Consider the following 25,320-nt stretch of genomic DNA (forward strand, 5'->3'; position numbering starts at 1 on the left):
TGTGCACATTGGGTAGGCAACACTCTTTTTGTGATGGGATAACATTTTAAAGCCATTTAACTCTCCAATCATATGGGTGTAAATGACCATACAAGATGAACAGCACCAGAGAATGAGAACTTCTTTTTTTTTTATTACCTTCTGTGAATAATGATAGCACTTAGACTATAATGGACCGTTAAAATCTTCTTTTCTGATTAGCTGCAGTAGAGTATATTGACATTCCAGATGTAGAGCAGAGTTTGGTTTCCTCAGTTCTAATTATGGCGTCCCAAGCACCCCAGAAAGCAATGAGATGGATATTCACTGTGCATTGACTATATAGAGAAATGCAGCAGATATTGTTCTCCCAGGAATGGTCTGTACACAGCCTCAGACATTAGAAATCATTGTTTTTGCGTGAGACAATTTTAGCCAGGACACTGCTTTAATCCCCTACTCTTTTTGAGAAATGCCAAGGGATTTTTAAGTGTCTCCTGGACAGCTACCAGATTTAGGCAGAAGGGGCTTTATTTTCAACAACTTTAATAGAATAAATACCACACGGCAGGATTCTCAGGGATTTACTGCCAATGTGACTGTGTTGGCCTTTCTGTGACAGTTATGGTCCAGCCAACAGTGCTAGCCACAGAGGTGTAGTAACACACTTGTATCACTTAGTAAGTATATTAATTATAAAAACCACGGGTTTGTAACAGACTACAGAACCTGAATAGCTATCAAGAAATACACATTACAAAGGAATATTCATTTATGGCTCTTTCCTACTTCATTTTTATTTCTTTTATTATATTTCCTGCCTAGGAGGATTCCCTGAAGCGTCCGTCTGTATTTCTAACCACAGTTCTTCGTGTCCCTTTCAGAGGTAACCTGCCCTGCCAACAGCCACTACGCGCTCTGCGGACCTTCCTGCCCGGCCTCTTGTGCCCACCCAGCTGTGCCCTCCCGCTGCCGGACTGCGTGTGCAGAAGGGTGCCAGTGTGACCCTGGCTTTGTGCTGAGTGGCACTGACTGTGTGGCTCGGGGGCAGTGTGGCTGCACCCACAATGGCAGATACCACCTGGCAGGGGAAAGCTTCTGGGAAGGAGAAAATTGCCAGCGATTGTGCAGATGTGACGGCTCCTTCCACTCTGTCCAGTGCTCCCGCTCTGCCTGTGCCCCTGGGGAATTCTGTGGCACTCGAAAGGGGGTTTATGGGTGCCACAAGCGAACCAATGGCATCTGCTGGGCTTCTGGGCTGCCGCATTACACGACGTTTGATGGGAAGCGTTACGATTTCCAGGGCACCTGCAAATATGTCTTTGCTGAACTGTGTGGGGCATCACAGTCCTTACCCTTCTTCAGAGTGGAAGTGAAGAATGAAAACCTGCCCCATGTTCCTGTGGCTGTGACCTCGGAGGTGTTTGTCCTTGTGAACAGGACTGAGATCCATCTGCAGAGAGGGCACCACGGGACAGTCAAGGTAAGTCCATGGGGCTGGCGCTCTCCGGGAAACCAGATAAATTAGCGATAGACATTGCGAGCTCATCTATTGAATTACTTTCCCCCATCCCGGTCGGTGCAGAAGTATTTATTGTCATCTACCCTCCACTACCTTGTTCTGGACAATAAATATAAAGGATTCGTATCAAGCCATTCAAAGAGACCAAACACTATATTGTTTTTCCTCATTTCCTCAGCCACCTGTAGGCCTTCCTCATCTGAGTGTGGCATTGAACTGTGTGCAGGATTCATTCCCAGGAATAATCTCTTTGCTGCTATTTCTCTCAATCAGATTGATGGGGTCACTGCGACCCTCCCAGTGAGTGTCAATGCAGGAGAAATCGTCATTTACCAGGCTGGGCTGTACACGGTAGTGAAAACAGAGTTTGGGCTGAGTGTGAGCTACGACCTGGCACACAGCCTCTTTGTCGGCCTCCCCCCCGAGTACCGAGGCCAGACCTGTGGGCTGTGCGGGAACTTCAATGGGGCGGCTGAGGATGATTTTGTGATGCGTAATGGCTCCCTGGGGAAGGACGCCTTCCACTTCGCTGCAGGCTGGAAGTCGGAGGATGTCCCTGGCTGTGACGACGGCTGCTCTGATTCCTGCCCTGGGTGTGAAGAGGAGGAAAGTCTGGTGCAGTCCAAGTCCCGGTGCTGGGTGATCCAGGATCCCAATGGGCCGTTCGCCTCTTGCCACTCCCAGATTGACCCAGGCCCCTATCTGTCTGATTGCATCTTTGACCTGTGTGTGTCAGGAGGGGAGAGCAGAGTCCTGTGCGAGTCCATTCAGACATACGCAGCTGCCTGCCAGAGAGCGAATGTCTCCATCTCACCTTGGAGGAACGAGTCTTTCTGTGGTAAGTGACCACAATTTCCATGTAACTAAACACATGTATTTTTGCAAGCTCAGACAGACAAATCAAACTCCAAACACAGCATCCTAATATAAATCACACACAAAAAACAACATTCAGGTTGCAAAGCCAAGCGGTGCAGGGTCGGGAAATGCCAGTACTAAGGTTGCCCATGCATCCGCCATTCAGCCTCTTGTGCATAATGCTACAGAGTGTATCTGAAGAGGAAGTCCTCAGTCCAACCCTTATACAATAAATACGGTATGTACGTTTCATTGGATTCAGGCTTGTTTGCCAGTCATCCCCCCTCATACACAGGAGTAGGGAGGGTTCGTCTCTTATATTTCTTCTTCTTCTGGACTTGCACCAGCAGCTTCTAGTAGAAACATGTACACGGAAGCACAGGATCAATTTCCTGTGACTACAGAGCACGGACTCACCTTCCTGGGCAATTTCGGTTCTTCCCGTCTTGCAGTTCTGGGTTTCTTTGTCGCTTGGGTGGGGGCTGCTCTCCCCTTTAGACTGCACCGAGAAGCCTTCTAATGTCTGAACCCCTCTTTTAAAGTGGGAATTTCAAAGGAACTAAGGGAGCTGGGGTTCAATGCCACTGAAATTGATCTCTTTGAAGCTCACTTGAAAATCACTGGTTTAAAAAGTAAGGCGCCTGCAGCCAAGTGAAAAGCAATGGGTTTGCTGCTGTGAAATCTCTGTTTGCATTTTCAATCCTGAGTTTTGTTTGGATAATTCCAGCCATGTGCCGATAGTGACCCAGGAACTTCCAATTCCCGTTTTTATAGCCCTTTCGTGCCCCCCGCACAGTCACTATGAGCTCTGCGAGACTCACTACCAGGACCTGTGCGCTGGATCCTGGCTTCAGAAGTACTGCGGGCACACATGCTCTGAAGGGTGTTTTTGTAATGACGGGTACCTGTGGAGCGGGGATGAGTGTGTCTTGCCAGAGCACTGCGGCTGTGAGCACAATGGATGCTACTACAAGGTGAGTTGATAGTTCACACTCTAACTAGACAAGAGCGGGGAATTTAGGTGCATTTGAACATATGGAAGAAAATCTATTTTTTTTCCCGCAGAGAGTAAAGAACCTGTTTTTCCACTCGCCCACACATTCCATGGGGGGTATCTGAGATACAGCTCATCAGGAAATGTTCTGTTTTCCAATGAAACGTTTCAGTGAAACATTAATGTTTTCCTCATCAACATTTTTCTTCAACAGTTTGGATGTTTTCAGCTTAAAGTCAGATTCTGGCTAAATATTGAAAAGTTGGGTCAATTGTTGGCCCAAATTATTTGTTTTTCAGTTGCTGGAAAACTGTTTTTTTTTCTCATGAAAACCTGAAAATTTTTGTCAAAATTGGACATTCCCCCAGAAATTTTTGTTATGGAAAAAAACCTTTTACATTTTAAAAAAAAGGTTTCAAATGGAAAATTCCAGCCAGTTCTAATCGTAGTCCATGTCACTTTGAACGCTTCCTTTTCTCACTGTGCTTGGTTAGCTCTTCTTGCTTTCTAGCAAAACAGAGGCTACGTCTTCACTACCCGCCGTATCGGCGGGTAGCAATCGATTTCTTGGGGATCGATATATCACGTCTCATCTAGACGCAATATATCGATCCCCGAACACGCTCCTGTCGACTCCGGAACTCCACCAACCCGAACGGCAGTAGCGGAGTCGACATGGGGAGCCGCGGACATCGATCCCGCGCTGTGAGGATGGTAGGTAATTCGATCTAAGATACTTCGACTTCAGCTACGTTATTCACGTAGCTGAAGTTGTGTATCTTAGATCGATTTCCCCCCGTAGTGTAGACCAGCCCAGAGAGATACCTAACAAAGAACTCTAGTACATTTTGGTCTATCTTGGTTCTGAGATTTCCTCCGGGGTTTGGTTAAGAGGTTGTGTTGGTGGTGATGCTGATGATGAGGATAATTTATTTCTTCTCTCTCTCCACCCCAGGCTGGAGACCACGTCTGGTTCTCTGGTTGTACCCAGAGATGTAGCTGTGACTCCCGAGACCATTTCCGTTGCTTCCGAGCTAAGTGCTACCCAGGCCAGCAGTGTGCTGTGAAGAACAGCAAGCTGGGATGCCAGAGTCTCTTGACGACATGTGTTGTAACAGGGGATCCTCACTACTTTACATTTGATGGGGCTGTGGCACATTTCCAAGGCATATGTGACTATGAGATCTCCCACACCTGCAACTCCTCCTTGGACTTGTCTTTCCGCGTGGTGACAGCAAACAGGCATTTCCGGAATCCCCGGGTGTCTTTCGTTTACCGAGTGGAAATCTGGCTCAGCACTGGCAATTTTAATGCTCACATTGTCCTAGAGAGAGGCAAAGCTGTCCATGTGAGTTGACCTGTCTAATAATAATAATAATAAATATTGTGTCTAGTGGTTTCACCATGGGTGTTTTAGAGGCAGAAGGATTCTTCTGTATCTCAAATACAGAGAGAGACTTTTCTCCTAGCTTTCTGTTTCCAGTTGTTTCAGGAGTCAGGCAATAACTGTTTCTTGTTGTGAGGGATTTTACTTCTGGTCCCATCAATATTTTCAAGGGTGTAGTGATTGGTGGTGGATCAGTGCTTGGGTATTTCACCTGAGGCATCAGAAGGAGCCTCGTTATCCAAGAGGAGGTGCTCCGCATTTTCTTAAGGTCAGGCCTTGCGAGGTGTCACGTTCAGTACCCCAAAATGGAGGAATTCTAAATGATTGGTGACTTCAAAATCTTGATCAGCCTTGTGATGGGTTACCCCCCCACACTCCGGGGTGTCACCTGATATATTGGGGTACCACTGAGCTCCCCTGTTTTGCCAGCCTGGGCTTCCTTACACTGTTCTGCTGAGCCAGACCCTCAAGCCTCCTCCAGCACACACACAGGTAGGGACGCACCCAGCTGCAGACAGACACAGGCGCTGAAACCAGCTCTGCGTGGGAAGCCTTCAGCTCAGTAGCTGCCCAGCACTCAGCTGCACCCCCCCTCTGGAGTGTGAACCCAAAGTTATATCATCTTGCGCTGCAGAGAGAACTGTGCAGCATCAGCTCGTGACATTCGCTCCCTCCCACAATGTGGAGGAAGATCTACATAGTCCCCCCCCCACCCCGCCCCAGTCATGAATTCCACAAACTGGTTTGAGAGAAAACAAAAACAAGTTTATTAACTACAAAATATAGATTTTAAGTGATTCTAAGGGCTAGCAAACAGATCAAAGCAGATCACCACGCAAATAAAACAAAAACACAATATAAGCTTAAGATACTAAAAAAACTGGTTACAAGTTGTAGTTTCTCACCCTAGATGCTGTTGTTTTAGACAAACTGCAGAGGTTCTTGCAAGCAAGCTGCTCTTGCCTGCAGCTTAAAACTCCGGGTCTTTCTTTCACAGGCCAGACACCTTCCCAGCCAGGGCTCAATCCTTCCCCCCTTCCCCTTTGTTTCTTAGATGTTCACAGCAGACACCCTGGGCAGGGATTCAGTGAAGAACGAAGGCTGATTATCTCACTCCCCTTAAATAGGATTTACGTATGGTGGGAATCCTTTGTTTTTCAGTGTGATTCCCACCCCCTTCAGTGGAAATATCCTGGTATTCTAGCATGGAGTCCAGTACCCGGTGACATAATCACATGACTCTGCAGTGTCAAAGTAGCCATGAGTCAAAGGCTGTTTGTAACATCTCAGGAAAGAGAGATTAGCAACTTCAAAGACCTATTGTTCTCCCTAGTGGTCTATTGACTTGTTTCCAGCTAGCCAGATTGCATTTTGTCTGCAAACATCTTTGTAGTACAGATATATATGGAGATAGACCCATCTCATAGAGCTGGAAGGGACCCCGAAAGGTCATCATAGAATCATAGAATAATAGAATTCAAGATCAGAAGGGACCATTATGATCATCTAGTCTGACCTCCTGCAAGATGCAGGCCACATAAGCTGATCCCCCCACTCCTTTAGCAAGCGACCCCTGCCCCATGCTTCGGAGGAAGGCGAAGCCCCCTGCCTTCACTAGCAGGACCAAGTACTGATTTTGCCCCAGATCCCTAAAAGGCCTCCTCAAGGATTTAACTCACAACCCTGGGTTTAGCAGGCCAATGCTCAACCACTGAGCTATCCCTCCCCTCTATAGTCCACATTCCTAACTTTAGATACAAAAGTGATACATGCATACAAGTAGGATAATCATATTCAGTAAATCCGAACCTTTCCAATGATATCTCACAAGACCCATCTTGAATAAAATACATCGTAGATATGCTATAATCATATTACAACAATATTTCTATGAAGAATATGGGGTGTAGTGTCACAATCATCTCTGGTTGTAAAAAGGAACAAAGGGCCTGTTCCTGTCCTCAGTAACTCTGTTACAGTCAATGCAGTTACACTGATGTAAAATCAGTCCACCTGAGGTCACAGTAAGACCCAGGGAAGGTGGGGTAGGGGCGGGTGTAATGATCCTTCACCGCTGTAAAATCCCCCTGCACTGGGGTGATTCTCTTGAGACTGTCTGCACTGACTGATGGGCCATTTTGTGGCACACATACAGCGCCGCCCAGGATCCAGTGACTTTGTATTTCCTAGCGGTGTCATTGTTACGGGGCTCTGAGTGTGTGTGGAGTTCAGTGCCAGCACAGAGATCTGTCAAACACAATTTCAGACACGATCTCCACGTGTTGGATGAAGACTCACAAACCCCTCAGTGCTTAGCTGATGCAGCAGCAGGTACCGGCCTAGAGAAGCAAAGTGCCTGCTTGGGTAGGGAACTAATTTTGCTTTTATGTCTCAGGTTAATGGGCTGCGGACTCGCTTGCCAGCACATCTGGGAACGGTTGCCAAAGTCCTGAGACTGAAGAACATGCTAACGGTGAGAGCAAAGGGCAGCCTGGAGATCCAGTTTAATGGTGCCAGTAGCTTGTTTGTCCGTGTGGGCCCGGAGTATCGGAAGCAGCTATGTGGGATGTGTGGGAATTTCAATGGCAATCCCATGGACGACAAGGTCCTGCCCAGCGGAGAGAGAGCCAGGAACAACACAGAGTTCGGGAACGCCTGGATTTCTGACACCAGCCCTCCCGGGTATGTTTGTTTCTCCCCTAGCCACCTTTTTCTACAGAAAGGGAAAATACCAGCAGCCTGGCGGAGACCTGAAGGGTTCCTGGAGGGGTTGGAAAATCTAAGAATAGCTCAGCAAGCTGAGATTTGGTATTTGGGGCTAGGAGCTGGGGCTGGGGCTGGACCAGAGCTGGAGGCAGAGCGGGGCTGGGTGGTGCTCCCTCCCTGCCCCCCATGGGGGCTGGACTGGGTCCCACCGCACCCCCCTGAACATTCCTCCGTGCCCCCCTAGGGGGTGTGACCCACAGCTTGGGGACCACTGGTCTAACTAGACAAGATAGACACAGGGCAGAGGAAAGGGGTCGAACACACAAGCAGAGGGGAAAATGTGATGTTAGCAAACAGCCTGTTAGTTCCATGATGTTCTTGGGGGTATGGAGGTGGGTTTAGTTAGGAGGGAATTAGCTAAAAATGAAGGGAAGAGAGTGAGAGGGACAGGGCAGGGGAGGAGAAGTAGGAGGGGCAGGTGTGGAGTGAAGCTGAGGTGAAGAGACCTTGGGGGCGTGGGAGGGTTGGGCCAAACAGCCCATCAGCACAGAGCACAAAATGTGGAGGCAAAGCTCTAGACAGTTCTGAGTGGCCACGTGACCAGCTGTCCCTGCTTTGGATGCTTCTGCTGCTGCTTCTCCTACTGGCTGGAGTCTCTGGCCTACAAGTGGCCTGTTCCTTCGGGCTTCTGAGAACACAGTTTCCATATTTCCCTCCTGTTGTTTGTAGAGCACAAGGAGAGTGTGGGCCCCATTGCATTGGATCGTGACCCAAAAACCCAGGCACCAGAATATTTCAAAGGCTTGTGTGGTGGCTCTGGCCTATTGGAGCTGCCTGAGCTCAGCTCCATGCTGTGCACTACAGCCTAGGGGTCACAGCTCTGGTAAGGTTTGCCAGGCTGCCCTGATGAGGGGCTGGCTGGGTCACATTGGTGGGAGTTGTGCCCCGACCTGGTGTGTGTGTGGGGGGGGGGGACTGCACCACTCTTTGAGACATGACATGACAGAGGGGCGGCTGGGCCAAACCTGAGTGGTGGCACAACCCCAGAAGTCACAAAGCCCGGAGCAGAGTCCAGCTCAGCCAGCCCCACTGGACTGGAGCCACAGGAGTTGGTGCTGCAGGGTCAGTGTGGGGGGAGAGGCTCTGCAACTCCCACGGGGCCTCCCCCCACACCCCTGCAGGGGAAGAACCCAGCTTCCCCTCCACCAGCCTATTTACTGGGTTGTGATAGGCCATCAACATTTACACATGAGTCTGGAGCCTAACAAGGCTGAGAACCACAGCTGTGGAGTTCATGAGCTGGTTGCTTGTAAGAAAAACCAGACTGAGTCAGACCAATGGTCCCTGTAGCCCAGCATCCTATTTTCCAACAGTTCAATGCCAGATGCTTCCAAGGGAATGAGCAGAAGAGGCAGCCATTGAGTGATCCATCCCCTGTCATCCACTCCCAGCACCTGGCAGTCAGAGGCTTAGCCATCTTGGCTAACAGCCATTGGTGGACCTATCCTCCAATGAAAGTGGAAGAAGGTTCCTTTGGTTCCATGTCAATGGGCAGAACTCCCAGGAATTCAGTGGTGCAGGCTCAGGCCCTTGGTTATGTTCAGTTCCCTTTGCTTCAAGAGGCAGAGGATTAGAGTGCAGAGTTCCCAGGGTCCCCTGCAGCATCTGGCAAAATCTGAGGCGCTCGCCCTGCAGACGAATTTCACACTGGACTCTACTATTCACAATGTCAGTTTCTGGTGAACAGCGAAAATCAAATGAACGAAGTACTCACTAAACCTGTGAATGTGGAATGCATCAACCTTCTATATCAGGGACTGGCCTGTGTGCCCGGGTGCATCCTGACTCTTTAGCGAGATGAGAGGAAAAACCTAGTAACCATTATTCACATGACTTTTCCAGGTGTACGAATGACACCGGCAACCTTGTTCCTTGTCCCAAATTACACGTGTTCCAGCAGCTGTGTGGGATCCTAACGAACCGCTCGGGACCTTTCTCCGAATGTCACTGGCACGAGAGCCCAACCCCTTACTACGAGTCCTGTGTCTACGACCTTTGTCAGTATGGCCTGGGCAATCGCATGCTGTGCACAGCTGTCGAATCTTACGATGAGATGTGCACCATTGTCGGCATGAAAATGGCAAACTGGAGACGGCGGATGGGATGCAGTAAGCGATAAGGGTCTTGGCTTTTATTTAAAATGGCTATTCCGGGTCTATGATATCCCAGCTCTACGATAACCTATTTACTGTGTGAAACTGATGCAGTGTTCGCTAAAGTCAGGGCCCTCACATACCAGCAGTGCAAAACACAAGCAGATTTCCACAATGTGCACGTGCAACACAATTGTCACAGCTACCCCGATTCCAGCGTAAAGAGCAGGGAAGGAACAATGCCAGACTACGTCAGTCATTCCCATAGGTGGATACGCTTTCTTGTCTGATTCCAAATCCAAAAGTTTACTTTTCATGAGAATAAGAAGTGAGTGCAGAAGCTGAGATCAGAACTGTCCCTTTTCCACTGTAGGTATTCCACCCAGGCCACTTCTCTCTGTTTTTTTTGCCTGATAGTCATAATATATATATGAAGAGTAATACTCCCCAGAGGGCAGATTCTGTTTGTAGTGAATTCACAGGTGCGGATGGTTTCTCTTGCTCTGGTTTTAGCCCTGGGAATCGAGTGAAGATGAACTTAACTTTCAGAAGAAAAATGGGGAAAAGACAGGGCTTGTGCATCAGCCTGGGGCTGTTTCTGAAGTGCTGACAAGGAATTCATGCTCAGGTCTCTCTTGATTCTTCTAGGTTTCACTTGCCCGGCCAAGAATTATTTTGACTTCTGTGGCCCTGCCTGCCCTGCCACTTGTGCCAACCTTAGTGCACCCCTGCTCTGCAAAAAGCCCTGCGTGGCGGGATGCTTCTGTCGGGAAGGGTATGTTCTGGATGCTGGACGCTGTGTGCCTGTGAGCCGGTGCGGCTGCACGTTGAATGGTCAGTATCACCAGCTGGGAGAGGAGGTGATCCTGACAGACACCTGCCGCAGGAAATGCAGCTGCCGGCAGCCTGCCCAGCCCATGCAGTGCCAGGATCATGCCTGTGGGGCTCTGGAGATATGTAAAGTTGTGGATGGCACCCGAGGCTGTTACCCTGTGACGTTCAGCACCTTCTGGGTGTTCGGCCACTCCCACTACACCACGTTTGACGGAGTCATGTTTGATTATCAAGGAGCCTGCAAATACACCCTGAGCAAGTACTGTGGCCCCCCGGGGAGCCTCCCCGACTTCACCATCAAAGTGGAGAATGAGCACAAAGGATCCATCGCGGTGTCCTGGACGCGCCTGGTGGAGCTAGATGTCTATGGGGAGCGTATTGCTATAGCGGCGGGACAGTATGGTCAAGTGCAGGTAAGAGCATTTCACAGATTTGAAGAAATTGATCTCATCTGTGCTGAACAGAGCTAGGGGAGGAAATGTAGGTCCAGGAAAATCATGACTGGGAGAAGCCTTAAATAAGTTCCTCTTCCATGTAAGTGGGTGTCAAGAGCCTGCTACCAAGGTAAGCCAGTGGTTAAGTCTTGTTCTACATTTTGTCAGGTTTTCTTCGAAACCTCATTTACTAAGGACTTGGAGGAACAAACTGCCAAGCTGGCCACGGTTCTGGTTTGCAAAGGGGATGGAATATAGAGCAGGGCAGAAAAACCAATACCCAAAATGTACATAACGATTCTAGGATGTAGTCAATAAAAGTGATGTGAAATCGCTAGAAATGCGGGCTGCCTGTAGGCATGACAATGAATGTACCAGGCTTGGGGCGAGGGGATTAATGCGCGCACTTGTCTCGCTTTCTCCCTAGGTGAACGGATCCCTGGCCAATCTGCCTCTGGTCCTTGCATCAGGCAAACTCTACGCCTATTTCAGCGGCTCGTCTGCTGTGCTCCAGACCGACTTTGGCCTCTCTGTGTCCTACGACTGGTCCCACTCTGTGTCGGTTTCTGTTTCTGAGATCTACTCTGGGTCACTGTGTGGACTCGGTGGGGATTTCAATGGGAACCGGAGCGATGATTTCCGGACCCCAAACGGTTCTGTGGTTCCTGATGCCGTCACCTTTGGCAACAGCTGGAAGGATGCTGATTCCCCCTTTCACTGCACGGCCGTTGGGCTCCCAGCCCAATGTAATAAAGTGGAACTAGCCCAGTACAGGTCTCAGAGCTACTGCGGGCTCATCGCAGACACTGCTGGGCCTTTTAAAGAGTGTAACCAGCCGGCTGATGCTCAGGTTCACGTCGAGAGCTGCGTGTGGGATGTGTGCGCGACTCGGGGCACCCTGTGTCAAGTGCTTCGCAGTTATGCCCAGCGGTGCCAAAGTCGTGGCATTGCCATTGAGCCGTGGAGACAGCGGGCTGGGTGTGGTAAGCAGACGAGTCCTAATCTATGGAGTGTTACCTCAGACTCCCCAGATCATGTTTGTTTCCTTGGGCTGATCCACAGTCCATTGAAATCAAGGGCGTTTTCCCATTGATTTCAGTCAGATTTGGCTCTGTCCCCATTGAATCACAGGAACATGGGTTCACGGGGGCCCCACCAAATATCTGCTCTGCAACACCACCAAACAGCTGATTTGCGGCCGGGTGGGAGGGTGGAGAGCAGCGAGGGTGGAGGGAGGGTGGGAAGAGGCAGCACAAGGGCAAGGCCTCGGGGAAGGGGTCGGAACCGGGGCAGGAAGATGCAGAGCGAGGGTGGGACTTTGGGGAAGGGGTGGTGTGGGGTTGGGGCCTCAGGGCGGAGCGGGAGGTGGAGCACTCTAGGGAAAACTAGACATCGGCACCTATGTCCGGTGGGCAGTGGCCTCGGGGTTGTATGCTCCGTTAATTGAAGTTACAGGAGGGTTGCCACCCTGCGGATTCTATTGGCCATAATTGCGCTCAGCGTTCAGCTCCCAGTTTCTCTGCGACTGCCATCCGAATCCGGTAGATGGCGGTGGTGTAGAACATCTTTCCTCAAGTTGCCGCTGCTTGATAAGCTGGTGCCTGGAGCCGACCCTGCAACAAACAAACAAAGAAACAAAATCCCTTAATGTCTTCTAAATCTAGCGGACATGCTCCATATGTTCTTGGACTATACCTAATACTTTTCACATCACATCTTTCAAGCTTATTGTAGGATAGGAGACATTACATTGGAAGAATAAACCAGATTATTCGTGAGGAGAGTTGTAACGCTGATTCCCAAGGTAGACAAATAGCATTAGTCAGTGCTGTCTCACTGAAGAACATATGCTCAATAAGCTACCCCATATTTATTCACAGAATTATAGAACCACCGGGTTAGATGGGACCACAAGGGTCATCTAGTCTAACCCCCGGTCAAAATGCAGGATTTGTTGTGTCTAAACCATCCAAGACAGATGGCTCCAGCCTCCTTTGAAAACCTCCAGTGAATGAGGTTCCTCAGCCTCCCAAGGCGTCAGTTCCATTGTCCTACTGTTCTTCCAAGTAGGAAGTTTTTCCTGAGATTTAATGTAAATCTCTGTGCTGTAGTTTGAATCCACTGCCTGTTGTCCTGTCCTCTGTGACAAAAGAGAATAATTTTTCTCCATCCTTTTTATAGCAGCCTTTTGAGTATTTAAAGACTGCTGTCACGTCCCCTCTAATTGCCTCGTTTCCAAACTAAACATACCCAGTTTCTTCAGCCTTTGCTCCTGTGGTTTGCAGTCCATCCCTTTGATCATCTTTGTCACTCACCTCTGGATCCTTTCCAGTTTCTCTATGTCCTTTCCAGGGGTGAAAGTAAGATAAAAGACTTAATGGTATGCGGGCCTGGAGCCCACTTTCACCTCTGATCCTTTCTATACATCGGTGACCAAAATTGGACACAGTACTCCAGCTGAGGCTTACCCAGCACTGAGGAGAGAGGTGCTATTACCTCCCGTGACTTGAATGCTGGGCCTCTGGTAATGCAACCTAAAATTGCATTTGCTTCATTTGCAACAGCATCACATTGCTGACTCATATTGAGGTTGTGATCCACCACAACTCCCAGATCCTTCTCAGCAGTGCTGCTGCCAAGCGTTATCCCCCATTCTGTATTTGTGCATTTTAGCACCTTACATTTGTCTTTGTTGCATTTCATTTTGGTGTCTAGAGCCCAGTTCTCCAATTTATCAAGAGCCCCCTGAATTTTAGCTCTATCCTTCCATAGTGTTGGCAACCCCCTCTAGATTTCTGTCGTCTGCAGATCTGATCAGTCTGCTTTCTGGTACTACATCTAGGTCATTAATAAAGATGTTAAACAATACCAGATCCAGAACAGATTCCTGTGGGACCCCACTTGAGACCTCCCTCCAATCCGACATCATTCCATTAATAGTTACTCTTTGTTTGTGGTAGTTTAACCAGTTATGTATCCACTCTATGGTAGTTCCCCCAAGCCCGTATTTCTTCAGCTTACCTATCAGAATGTCATGTGGGACTGTGTCAGAAGCCTCACAGAAGTCCAGGTATATTATATCCACCGCATTCCCCCTAGTTACCCTGTCAAAAAAGGAAATCAAGCTGGTTTGGCATGATTCGTTCTTGGTAAATCCATGCTGGCTGCTAGTGATCAGCCCTTTATCCCCCAGGTATTTGCAAATAGAATGTTTCATACATTGCTCTAGTATCTTCCCAGGTATTATGGTCAGGGTGACTGGTCTATAGTTTCCCGATGTCACGGAGTCACCGGACGATGCTCTGGAACTGCTCCATGCGAAGCCAGTCAGGACTCTGGGGGAGCCTCCTCTCTCCGAGCATATTGTCACCAGGGCAAGAAGCTCACACAGCTTCAACCTTCCTGGGTCCGACCTTGGAGCATTCAGCATCCCCTTCCTCCCAGTGTGATTCCTGCAGCAAGTCTGCCCAGGCGGGACTCCTGGGGAAGCCAGAGGGCCCTGCACCCCAACTCCTGCAGTCATCAGAGACTCTCAGCCAGCACGTAGAACAGAAGGTTTATCAGTCGACAGGAACACAGCGTAGAACAGAGCTTGTGAGCACAGGAATCAGAGACTCTCAGCCAGCACGTAGAACAGAAGGTTTATCAGTCGACAGGGACACAGCGTAGAGCAGAGCTTGTGAGCACAGAAATCAGTGACTTTCAGCCAAGTCCATCCTGGGAAGTCCTGGGCCAGACGGCTTGGACTCCCCATCTTCCAGTCCCCCAAGCAGACTGCCAGCTTCCAGCGACCCGACCACAGACCCCCCTGTTGCTCCTCCTCCTTTTTGTCCTGCTTCCCCTGCAAAAGGGGTCACCTGGTCGCACCCCCCTTCTGGGTCTCAGGTTACGAAGGGCACGGCCATAGCGTACGTGCAGACCGCCGGGCAACCTCACCTGCCCCAAGGGCCTCGGCAAAAATCACACACCCGATTCCCACCACCGAAATACTGGTGCAGTGCACAGAGAAATGGAGATACCCATAGTATTAGTACATGCAACACAACCAGATGAATAAAACCACACTCTGTCACACCTGGCTTCTCCTTTTCCCCCCTTTTTAAAGATGGGCACTGCATTAGCCCTTCTCCAGTGTTCCGGGACCGCTCCTGTCACCCACGAGTTTGCAAATATTATTGCCCGTGGCTAGGAGTTTTCTTCAGCTAATTCCTTCAACACCCTCATGCGAATAGCATCTGTCCTCACTAATTTGGGGGGTTGGACTAGATGACCTCCTGAGGTCCCTTCCAACCCTGAGATTCTATGATAATTTGAATTCATTCAAATTGGTTAGAAGCTCTGACATGTCCTTTACTTATTCTGATCTGCGCATCCCTTCCCCTTACTGACTGTGGTAACTTTGCTAGCTGTCCAGTCACATGTTATATTTTGTGCGAAGACTGAAGCAACATAAGCATTGAGCAGCTCTGCCTTCCTCTCATCTGCTGTTCCCAGCTCACCTTCTCCATTAAGCACACCATCCTGGAGCCTTCTTTTTTGTCTGACATTTTAAAGACCCCCTCCTTGTTGTCTCTTTTCTATTTTAGAGAATAGCAGGAGCAATCTAATCTTTGAAATGAAATCTCACTGCTTCTTTTATCCCGTTAACCATGCAATAAGGGAGACTCTTTTCCACAACTGCTGCTCCTTGCATCAATTGCCCTTCTGGATTCAGCAGCTTCTTTGGAGGGTTCAGTCAGCTCTTCTTGGCCTTGTGACCTGACCTGGACAAGGGGAGAGGTTTTCCGCACGGGTTCAGCAATCTCTGGGGTCACAGACGGTGTGCAGTGGCCTGAGGTGTGTATATACTCTGGTTTGAGGTTAGCCAGCGGGTGGCTACTCCGTTTCTATTGGCCATTTGCCAAATTGGGCTAAGTTTTCAGTTTCTGGTTTCTCTGCTGTTTCCATCAGTGTCCAGCAGATGGGGGTGGTATATGGCAAAGTTCTTCGATGCGTCCTTAGTTGGAGCATTTCAGCCATTTCATGGATTATATTTTACCGTATGAATACACTGAAAAAGCTGCATCAGCACAGCTGCACCGAAGTAACTCTGTAGTGTAGACCCGCCCTTAGCATCTGCCCCAACGGTCCGTTGGCATCCCCCGTTTTTAAGGCAACGTGTGTACTACAGCTTATAGCGGCATAACGTGTGTCCCTCAGGGGTGTGAATAAACCAACACTGACATAAGTGCTGGTGTGGACAGCACTAGGTTGGCAAGAGAGTTTCTCCCACTGACACAGCTATTGCCTCTTGTGGATGTGATTTGATTATGCTGACAGGAGAGCTCTGTCCCATTGGCACAGAGCGTCTCAGCCAGACGTGGGGCAGCTGCGCTGCTGTAGCACTTCTAGCGTAGACATTTCTCCCTCCCACATTTCTCTTAATATTCCACCGTTATACCCTGGCTTGGTGCTTGTATCAGTCAACATTCTTCTTTTCCTTCTAGCGCTGTACAATTCCTATTGCTTCTATGGGGCAACAATAATTTATATAGAAAGCAAACAAAATTCCTTGTCTTCTAAATCTAGCGGACATGCTCCATACCTTCTTGCACTATATCTAATACTTTTCACAGCCCATCTTCCAGGCTTATCATAGGATAGGAGACACCCCACTGGAAGAACAAGGCCGATTACTCATGAGGAGAGTTGCAAATCTGATTCCCAAGGCAGACAAATGTACAATTTGGGGTGGAGGCCAGATGGTTTGGATTTCTTGGGGTAACAGTTTGCTCCATTTGACCTTCAGTTTTCTGAGGCTCACAGCAAGCTATTTCTAACTTGCATTTTCTACACTTATCTCTGGTTCTTAGTTAACATATTTGAGCCAACAGGGTCCTCTGCCCAGGAAAAAGGAAAGTTATTCTTATCTCTGGCCTGGCAGGGGTTCTCCTGGGGCTTTGTCTACACTGGACTTTCGTCCATTCAGGGGTGTGAAAAAAAACACACACCCGCAAATGGCAACATTTTTACTGATGAAAAGCACCAGCGTGAACAACGCGTTATTGGCGGGCGAGCTCTCCTGCTGACAAAGCTACAGCCTCTCATTGGGGCTGGAATGTTTTTGTCAGTGGGAGAGTTTTTTCACAGCTACACTGCGCACCTTTCAGTGGCACGGCTGTAGTGGTACAGCTGTATCGCTAAAAGCTGCGTAGTGTAGACACAGCCTTAGACTAAGGGCTTGTCTACACTTACAGTGCTGCAGCTGCACTGTAGCGCCTAATGCAGATGCTACCTACACCAGCTGGAGAGCGTCTCCCGTTGGCTTAGCTACTCCACCTCTCCGAGAGCGGTAGCAGTGTCTTCCATTGACATAGCACTGTCTGCAGCAGGAGTTCAGTCACTCTAACTGTGTCTCTCAGGTACGGATTTTCTACACTCTGAAGCGACATAGTTATACCAGAATAAATTTGTACTGTAGACCAGAGCTAAGAGAGTTGGAGGTTAACAGTATGGTCTGCTCTACATTATCGATTCATGTCAGTATAACGACACCGCTCAGGGCGAATCCACACCCCTGAGCAGCGCAGTTATACCAACCTAACCCCAGGTGTAGACAGCGCTATGTCTGTTGACGAAGCTACCGCCTCTCGGGGAGGTGGCTTCACTATGCCAGCGGGAGAGATCTCTACTGTCAGCATAGGATTGTCTTCATTAAAGCTCCACAGACAGCGGCACTGAACTATGTAAACTATGGGAGACTTTGGTATGAGAAGTTAACAGTAGTTGGAAGGTTCCTTATCAGGCATCTCCTTCCTTATCAGGCTTTGCTTTCCTGGGAACTGTGTATTTTAACGTTAGCTTAGTTAATATCCCCAGACAAGATGTCCCACCTGTTGCGATGGGCAATAGAGTCTCATTGTCTTTAGCTTTGAGAAGAAGCTAAACGTTTCAAATATGCATAAGGGTGATCGTCACCAGCTAGTTAAAAGGCCAGCGGGAGAAGAATTACATTAACGGTACGGTGTGTACACGTTAAAATATACAAACTACAGTTACCAGCTCTCTGAAGCAGGATCTCAGGGTCTATCTTTCTCTTCCACCTTCCATTCCTGGCCTCACAAAGCATCCCACAATGCAATGAGTTAAATACCAGCCAGACGGGATTCCGCATGCAAACAGAGAGCCCTAAAAATACATAACACACCAGGCCCAGATGTCACTGAGCGGCCTGACCGCAGCTAGGATGTTTGTTTGAATAATCAGTGCTAAGGCCAGTCTGTCTCCTTAATGGGTGCGCTGGGAAATGGTACTTCGTGCAGCGTCCCTCCCTAGGACTGTCTGCAGGGTCATCACTGTGTATGAATCCAAGGGAGGGGAGGGACTTGGATGGGCGTCTTTCTGGCCCAGAGTAGAAGCCGCTGCTGGTGCTGTAGTGACATTCTGATATTTATGGGCTAGGCTGTTAGCTGGGCCTGGAGTGCTGCTCAGAAGGAGAAACCCTAGATTTTTAGCTTGAAAATTATTTCTTAGGAAATGAAGGATTTGTCCTGCTCTCCGTATATTAAGACTTTCCTGTGATCTCCATTTTCATTTTTGTCCTGGGTTGTTCTGTCTGGGAGGATTCCCTGGAGCATCCTTCTGTATTTCTAACCACAGCTCTTTGTGTCCCTTTCAGAGTTAACCTGCCCCCACAACAGCCACTACGAGCTCTGTGGACCTTCCTGCCCGGCCTCTTGTGCCCACCCAGCTGTGCCCTCCCGCTGCCGGACTGCGTGTGCAGAAGGGTGCCAGTGTGACCCTGGCTTTGTGCTGAGTGGCACTGACTGTGTGCCTCGGGGGCAGTGCGGCTGCACCCACAATGGCAGATACCACCTGGCAGGGGAAAGCTTCTGGGAAGGAGAAAATTGCCAGCGATTGTGCAGATGTGAGGGCTCCTCCCACTCTGTCCAGTGCTCCCGCTCTGCCTGTGCCCCTGGGGAATTCTGTGGCACTCGAAAGGGGGCTTATGGGTGCCACAAGCGAACCAACGGCATCTGCTGGGCTTCTGGGCTGCCGCATTACACGACGTTGGATGGGAAGCGATACAATTCCCAGGGCACCTGCAAATATGTCTTTGCTGAACTGTGTGGGGCATCACAGTCCTTACCCTTCTTCAGAGTGGAAGTGAAGAACGGAAACCTGCCCCATGTTCCTGTGGCTGTGACCTCGGAGGTGTTTATCCTTGTGAACAGGACGGAGATCCATCTGCAGAGAGGGCACCACGGGACAGTCAAGGTAAGTCCATGGGGCTGGCGCTCCCTGGGAAAGCACTTAATCAAAGAAATTAAATTGGGGAAAAAGTCACTTCCCACTAGTAGTTGGGTTTTGCTGTCAAGCACTGCGCAAGCATGGAGAGGTGTCCCTAACACGGCCCAGCCCAGCTGGAGCTGCCACTGCCAGGGAAAGCCACCTTCACCCAGCCCAGCCCAGCCAGAGCTGCCGTGGCTGGAGAGAGGTGTCCCTCCCCCGGTTTGGCCCAGCTAGAGCTGCCCTGGCTGGGGATAGGAGCCCCTCCCCTGGCCTGGTCCCTAGCTGCTGTGGCAAGGGAGGGCTTGGGGGAGTCCTCTCTCCATGCCACAGCCCCAGGAGATCCTGCACCCCAAACCCCCATCCCCGGCTCCACCCCAGAGCCCGCACCCCCATCCGGAGCCATCACTGCCCTGCACCCCAACCCTCTGCCCCAGCCCTGAGCCCCCTCCTGCACCCCAAACCCCTCATCCCCGGCCCCACCCCAGAGCCCACACCCCCAGCTGAAGCCCTCACCACCCTGCACCCCAACCTTCTGCCTCAGCCTTGAGCTTCCTCCTACACTCCAAACCCCTCAGCCCCACATCACCTCCATATTGGTGCACATAAAATTAATTCCACACATGCACGTAAAAAATTAGAGGGAACAGTGCCGTTATTTCCCCCACAGCATCTGTGCAGCACTTTGTGACTAAGCCATAATGCCCAGGACAGGTTTAGGTTTAGCTCAGATCTCATGTTCATACTAGTTATTGTTTGTGTGCATGTTGCTGCTGGATGCAAGATAATCTCAACCTAGTCATCTTATCAAAGGAAAGATTAAGCAGACTCTTGATCAGGCCTGTAAGTAGGTAGAAGAGAACCGATTTTAGAGGCTTTTCAGCTAGCAGAGAAAGGAAGAACAATGGCTGAAAGTTGGGAGTTTGAATAATTCAAATAATTGGAGTTATACCAATCTCCTAGAACTGGAAGGGACCTTGAAAGGTCATCAAGTCCAGCCTCCTGCCTTCATTAGCAGGACCAATTTTTGCCCCAGATCCCTAAGTGGCCTCCTCAAGGATTGAACTCACAATCCTGGGTTTAGCAGGCCAATGCTCAAACCACTGAGCTATCCCTCCCCCCCAAATTGCAGACAAGAGGAAACGTTTTCACAGCGAGTGATGAACCAAGTCGTTTTCCCAGAGAAGTGGTTCACTCATCTTCACGTGGAATATTCAAATTGAGATTGACGTCATTTTACAAGACAAGGTGTCACGGATTCTCAGGGTCTGTGTGATCGCCCCGGCCTGTAAAGGGTGACCAGACAGCAAGTGTGAAAAATTGGGACGGGGGTGGGGGGTAATAGGAGCCTATATAAGAAAAAGACCCAAAAATCAGGACTGTCCCTATAAAACGGAGACATCTGGTCACCCTAGGCCTGTATAGTCTCTTTGGAAAGCACCCTTAGATTCCCCAGGGCTGTAGGTTTAGCTTTTTCACAAGAAACAGCTGCGTGGCTTCCTGAGATCAGACTCCTTCTCAGAGAGCAAAGCAACCAGAAAAACACCTGCATTGCTGCAGGGCAGGCAGCCTTTACTAGTCAACAGGAGCACAGCCTCAGAGAGAGATTAGGTCAGCATGGAGAAGCAAACCTTCAGTCAGGGTCCATCTGTCCTGCTTCCCAGAGACTCCTCAAGTCTGTCTCCATCTGTTTCCTTGTCCCACTGGGAGCCTCTTTTGGGTCTGCTCAGTTCTTTTGTTCTCCTGCTTCGGACTTTTAGTCCCCTCCCCTGCTGAGAGTTGGGGAATTAACTTGCTCTGGGCCTCAGTTGCTAGGTGTGAATGTCCCGGTCCTTGGCTCTTCCACTGTCAATGCAGGGCCCTGCTGACCCCATTCAGGTCTTGCTAGCACATCTGGATCCAACTCAGGCAGCCCACCTGACCCAAGTAGCCCACCCCTCCCCCTCTTCCATGGAAAGCAATTTAACTCCTATACACGGAATCCAGTCAGTGTGTAAACTGAGGTACAGATATGGATCATGAAAATATTACCAAAAATTCCCACATTCATCACATTGGTATTGGGCTTGCTGGTCTCATTTATGTAGTAGAGAAGAATTGCTCCCTCCACTGCAGGAATTACTGAGTGACGTTTTCTGGCTGGGGTCATGCAAGGGACTCAGAGTAAATGACCAGAATGGTCCCTGTGTATGACTGGATAAATTCCTGCACTGATCGCTTTGGTGCTATTTTCCCTCCCTCAGATTGATGGGGTGACTCTGACTCTCCCGGTGCATCTCCAGAGAAGAGGGATCGTCGTTTATCAGGATGGGTTTCATACCGTTGTACAAGCCGACTCTGGTCTGAGTGTGAGCTACGACCTGGCCCACAGCCTCTTTCTCAGCCTCCCCCCTGAGTACCGAGGCCAGACCTGTGGGTTGTGTGTGAACCTCAATGGAGCGGCTGAGGATGATTTTGTGATGCAGAACGTCTCCCAGGGGAAGGACGCCTTCCACTTGGCTTTGGCCGGGAAGTCGGAGGATGTCCCTGGCTGTGACGACGGCTGCCCTGATTCCTGCCCTTTGTGTGAAGATGAGGAAAGTCTGGTGCAGTCCAAGTCCCGGTGCTGGGTGATCCAGGACCCTGATGGGCCGTTCTCCTCTTGCCACTCCCAGATTGACCCAGGCCACTATCTGTCTGATTGCATCTTTGACCTGTGTGTGTCAGGAGGGGAGAGCAGTGCCCTGTGCGAGTCCATTCAGACATACGCAGCCGCCTGCCAGAGAGCGAATGTCTCCATCTCACCTTGGAGGAACGAGTCTTTCTGTGGTAAGGCAGCACTGTGTAACTGTGCTATTGGACTGTGTGCACCACGGTGCTGGTCTGGCTTTCCTTACGTGATGCCCTGAGGTAAAATGATAATCCATCAACACTAGTAAAAGCTGCTCAATTCTGGCTGAAACCCAGGTCCTCAAAATCATCTGCCAAAGAGATCCCAGACTCCTCAGAGAAACCATCCTCTCTGTCTTCTGTGGAAGGGTTTCCAGGTCTATCCAGCACAAGGACATCCTGAGCACTGGAGAAGGGCTGCAGACCCATCAATACCCAGTTCTCCTCATTATGCACAGTGGGCGTGCTGATCCTCTGGCATCAGCTCAAGAGAACCGGAATCCTAATTTATAAACCAGTTGTTCAGATAAGCTAATCATCGGGGCTGGTGGAAAATGTTCCATCAAAACTGGTTAGAGATGGAAAATGGGGTTTTCACCAAAATGAAATTTTTCATGCAACGTGTTTGGTTTCCATGGAACAATTTTTCATTTTAATTAAACAGAATACGTCAATTTAGAAATGCTGCTGGATCCCTCTCTCCTGGACCCCCTCTCTCCTGATGCACCATTTCCAGGCAATCCATAATGCCCTGGTCCTCCCCTGCCCCCAGAAAGGGAAGAGAGTGAATCATGGGTGATGTAGTCTGACCAGTGAGCCTGACCAATAGAGGAGAATGGGAGCATGAGGTACCTGAAATACAATTCTCATTAGACATGGAAATATTTTCAAATTCCTGCCAAAAAAAAATTGGATTTTTCCCTGGGAAGAAACCCCATTTTTCTTCCAGTTCTCTGGATAACTAATACTCCTCGGAGCGACAGCCTGAAAAGCCCAGTCTGTGGAACCAATGGAGACAGACGGAGCTTGGACTTCCATTGCGTTGGTGGGGCGAGTGGCCCTCCTGTCGCTCCCTGCTTTAAAATCTTGTTTGCCATTTTACAATGTGATCGTCGCCGTAGGTGGGATCTTTCCCAGCGTTTCAATTGGCAAGAGATTTGGTGGTGGTTATGCTTCCTCTAGTGGATCGAGTAGGGATCTGCCGCCTGCTGTTGGTGCGGTCTCTAGAGGGGTCCCAGCTTGCACCTACATGGTTCCCTTCAATTAGACAAGGCTATAAACCCGTACACTCAATGTAACTTATCAGCCCAGGGCTCGCAGCCTCCTTTTGTCTCCCTGCTGGTTTCTCACAGGCAGCCTAGCTTGGGGCGGTTGCCTCTCTGCTATCCCAGGCCCTTCTGCCTCCCCTTCTCTCTCTGTTCCCCTGCTTTAGAGCTGGGCTCGTTTTCTCGCTTGGTCCCAGCGGTGGGTGCCCGTGTCCATGACGGGCAGCTGCAGAGGGTGTGATCAGCTGCTTCCCTGTAAGCAGGGAAGAGTCTCCTCTCCCTTGTGCCCATGCTCGGTAGGGCGTTTGTCAACCTGTTACAGGATCATGCAAGTAGCATTGGCCTGCTAAACCCAGGGTTGTGAGTTCAATCATTTAGGGAACTGGGGTAAAAATCTGTCTGGGGATTGGTCCTGCTTTGAGCAGGGGGTTGGACTAGATACCTCCTGAGGTCCCTTCCAACCCTGAGATTCTATGATTCTAAGTGTATCTAATGTGGCCGATTAACTGGGCCTGTGGCACGGGTACTAGAGGGTCTCAGTCTTTTCCCTCTGCTGGGCGCTCTGGTGTCTCGGGCCTGCTGATCTCTGCAGAAAGCACTGGCCAATCCTCCAACCTTCTAAATAAGAGCTAAGCATTTAAACCTCCAAGACGGGTGCCACGGGCTTGCTGCTCAGGGGGTCAAGGGCAATTTCAATCCCCATGCGTGCTTCCGTTTGATTGATACTAGAACTCCCTCCTCTTTCACAGACCCTGGGTGCCCAGCGAATAGCCACTACGAGCTGTGTGAGCGTCCCTGCCAGGACCTGTGTGCCAGCTCCTGGCCTCAGCATCTGTGCAGCTCCCTGTGCTCCGAAGGGTGTTTCTGTAATGACGGGTACCTGTGGAGCAGGGATCAGTGCGTCCTGCCGGAGCACTGCGGCTGTGAGCAAGACGGACGCTACTACGGGGTGAGTTCAACTTCATTCTCTGGACAATGCTGAGGAAACATGGCTGGATGGGCAAGTATAGAATCAAACCTCATTTTTCCCACTCAAGGAGCAAAGAGTCTCCTTCGTATCTAACCCTCGTGCCCTGCAGCGTGTTTCCACCTGCCTTCTTTCCCTCCCTATCGCTTTCTTTTTATTATTGTTGTTGTTCTTCATTTTCTGGCAGCACCTCGGAGCCTGGTCACACAATAGGGCACCCTTGAAATAGGCACAGAACAAAGAGATGGTCCCTGATCAAACCAGCTTACAACTTATATATAACGCAAGAGTCAACAAGTAGAGACAGACCCAGGGAGCACAATAATCAGACAATTCTGTTTGCATAAGTGCCCTCCTGCCTAAGCATGTTTTCTGGACCCAGGGCATGTCCCAGAGCCTGATAAATCTCACATTTCCTTCTGTGTGTCTCCTATCCCATTTGCTCGAGCGGTTTGGTTTTGTGACATTTTGCTGATGATGACCATGGCCATTTCCGCCCCCCCTCTCTCTCCATCCCAGGTTGGAGACTTTCTCTGGCTCGCTGATTGCACCCAAAGGTGCAGCTGTGACGCCTCTGCTACTTTCCGGTGCGTCCCCGCCAGCTGTAACCCCGGCCAGCAGTGTGCGGTGAAGGATGGGAGGCTGGGCTGCCAGAGCCAGCTGAGCACCTGCACGGTGACAGGGGACCCTCACTACTTCACCTTCGACGGGGCCGTGGCCCATTTCCAGGGCACGTGCGCCTACGAGATCTCACACACCTGCAACTCCTCCCTCAACTTCTCCTTCCGGGTGGTGGCCGCAAACAGGAATTTCCGGAATCCCCGGGTCTCCTTCATTTACCGAGTGGAACTTTGGCTCAGAACTGGCCGTTTCAATTCCCATGTCGTTCTGGAGCGAGGCAAAGACGTTCTGGTGAGTTGAGCACTTTAACCCATTAGCAGAAAGGACAAAGGAGAAACAGCCACAACTGTCCATCTCTCATGGGTGTTTATCTGGCTCCCATCGCCATCCGAGCGCCTCCTGTTCTTGAAATCATTTAGCCTCACAACCCTCCTGTGAGGCATGGAAGTGCTATTATCCCCGTTTCACAGATGGGGAAACTGAGGTGCAGATTTCAAGGTCCTCTAAGATTTCTGTGGGAGTTAGGCATCTATGTACCTTTGAGAGTCAGCACTAGAGAGACTAAGGTATTGAGGTAGTTAAAGCTGTCCAGTGGATTTTTCAGAGCACCAAGGCACTTATGAAAACCCCATTAGTGTCGATCTGCTTCTTTAGGGGCTGACGTACCTTCTGAAAATCAGGCC

At 49.8% G+C, this 25,320-nt stretch overlaps 1 protein-coding gene across 1 annotated transcript in view; it reads left to right on the forward strand.

Annotated features, from left to right (window-relative positions):
- LOC123351472 (IgGFc-binding protein-like) overlaps nucleotides 1-25,320 on the forward strand; it is a 79,442-nt gene that overhangs the window by 29,403 nt on the left and 24,719 nt on the right. Inside the window, exons 13-22 of the mRNA XM_044990859.1 lie at nucleotides 864-1,462; nucleotides 1,775-2,339; nucleotides 3,134-3,333; nucleotides 4,309-4,701; nucleotides 7,136-7,422; nucleotides 9,349-9,614; nucleotides 10,248-10,846; nucleotides 11,295-11,850; nucleotides 18,525-19,123; nucleotides 21,379-21,943. Coding sequence (XP_044846794.1) covers nucleotides 864-1,462; nucleotides 1,775-2,339; nucleotides 3,134-3,333; nucleotides 4,309-4,701; nucleotides 7,136-7,422; nucleotides 9,349-9,614; nucleotides 10,248-10,846; nucleotides 11,295-11,850; nucleotides 18,525-19,123; nucleotides 21,379-21,943 — 4,629 coding nt within the window. The remainder of the gene's footprint in view (nucleotides 1-863; nucleotides 1,463-1,774; nucleotides 2,340-3,133; nucleotides 3,334-4,308; nucleotides 4,702-7,135; nucleotides 7,423-9,348; nucleotides 9,615-10,247; nucleotides 10,847-11,294; nucleotides 11,851-18,524; nucleotides 19,124-21,378; nucleotides 21,944-25,320) is intronic.

The sequence above is a fragment of the Mauremys mutica genome, chromosome 17 (assembly GCF_020497125.1).
Source record: "Mauremys mutica isolate MM-2020 ecotype Southern chromosome 17, ASM2049712v1, whole genome shotgun sequence".
In the NCBI taxonomy this organism is placed as follows: Eukaryota; Metazoa; Chordata; order Testudines; family Geoemydidae; genus Mauremys; species Mauremys mutica.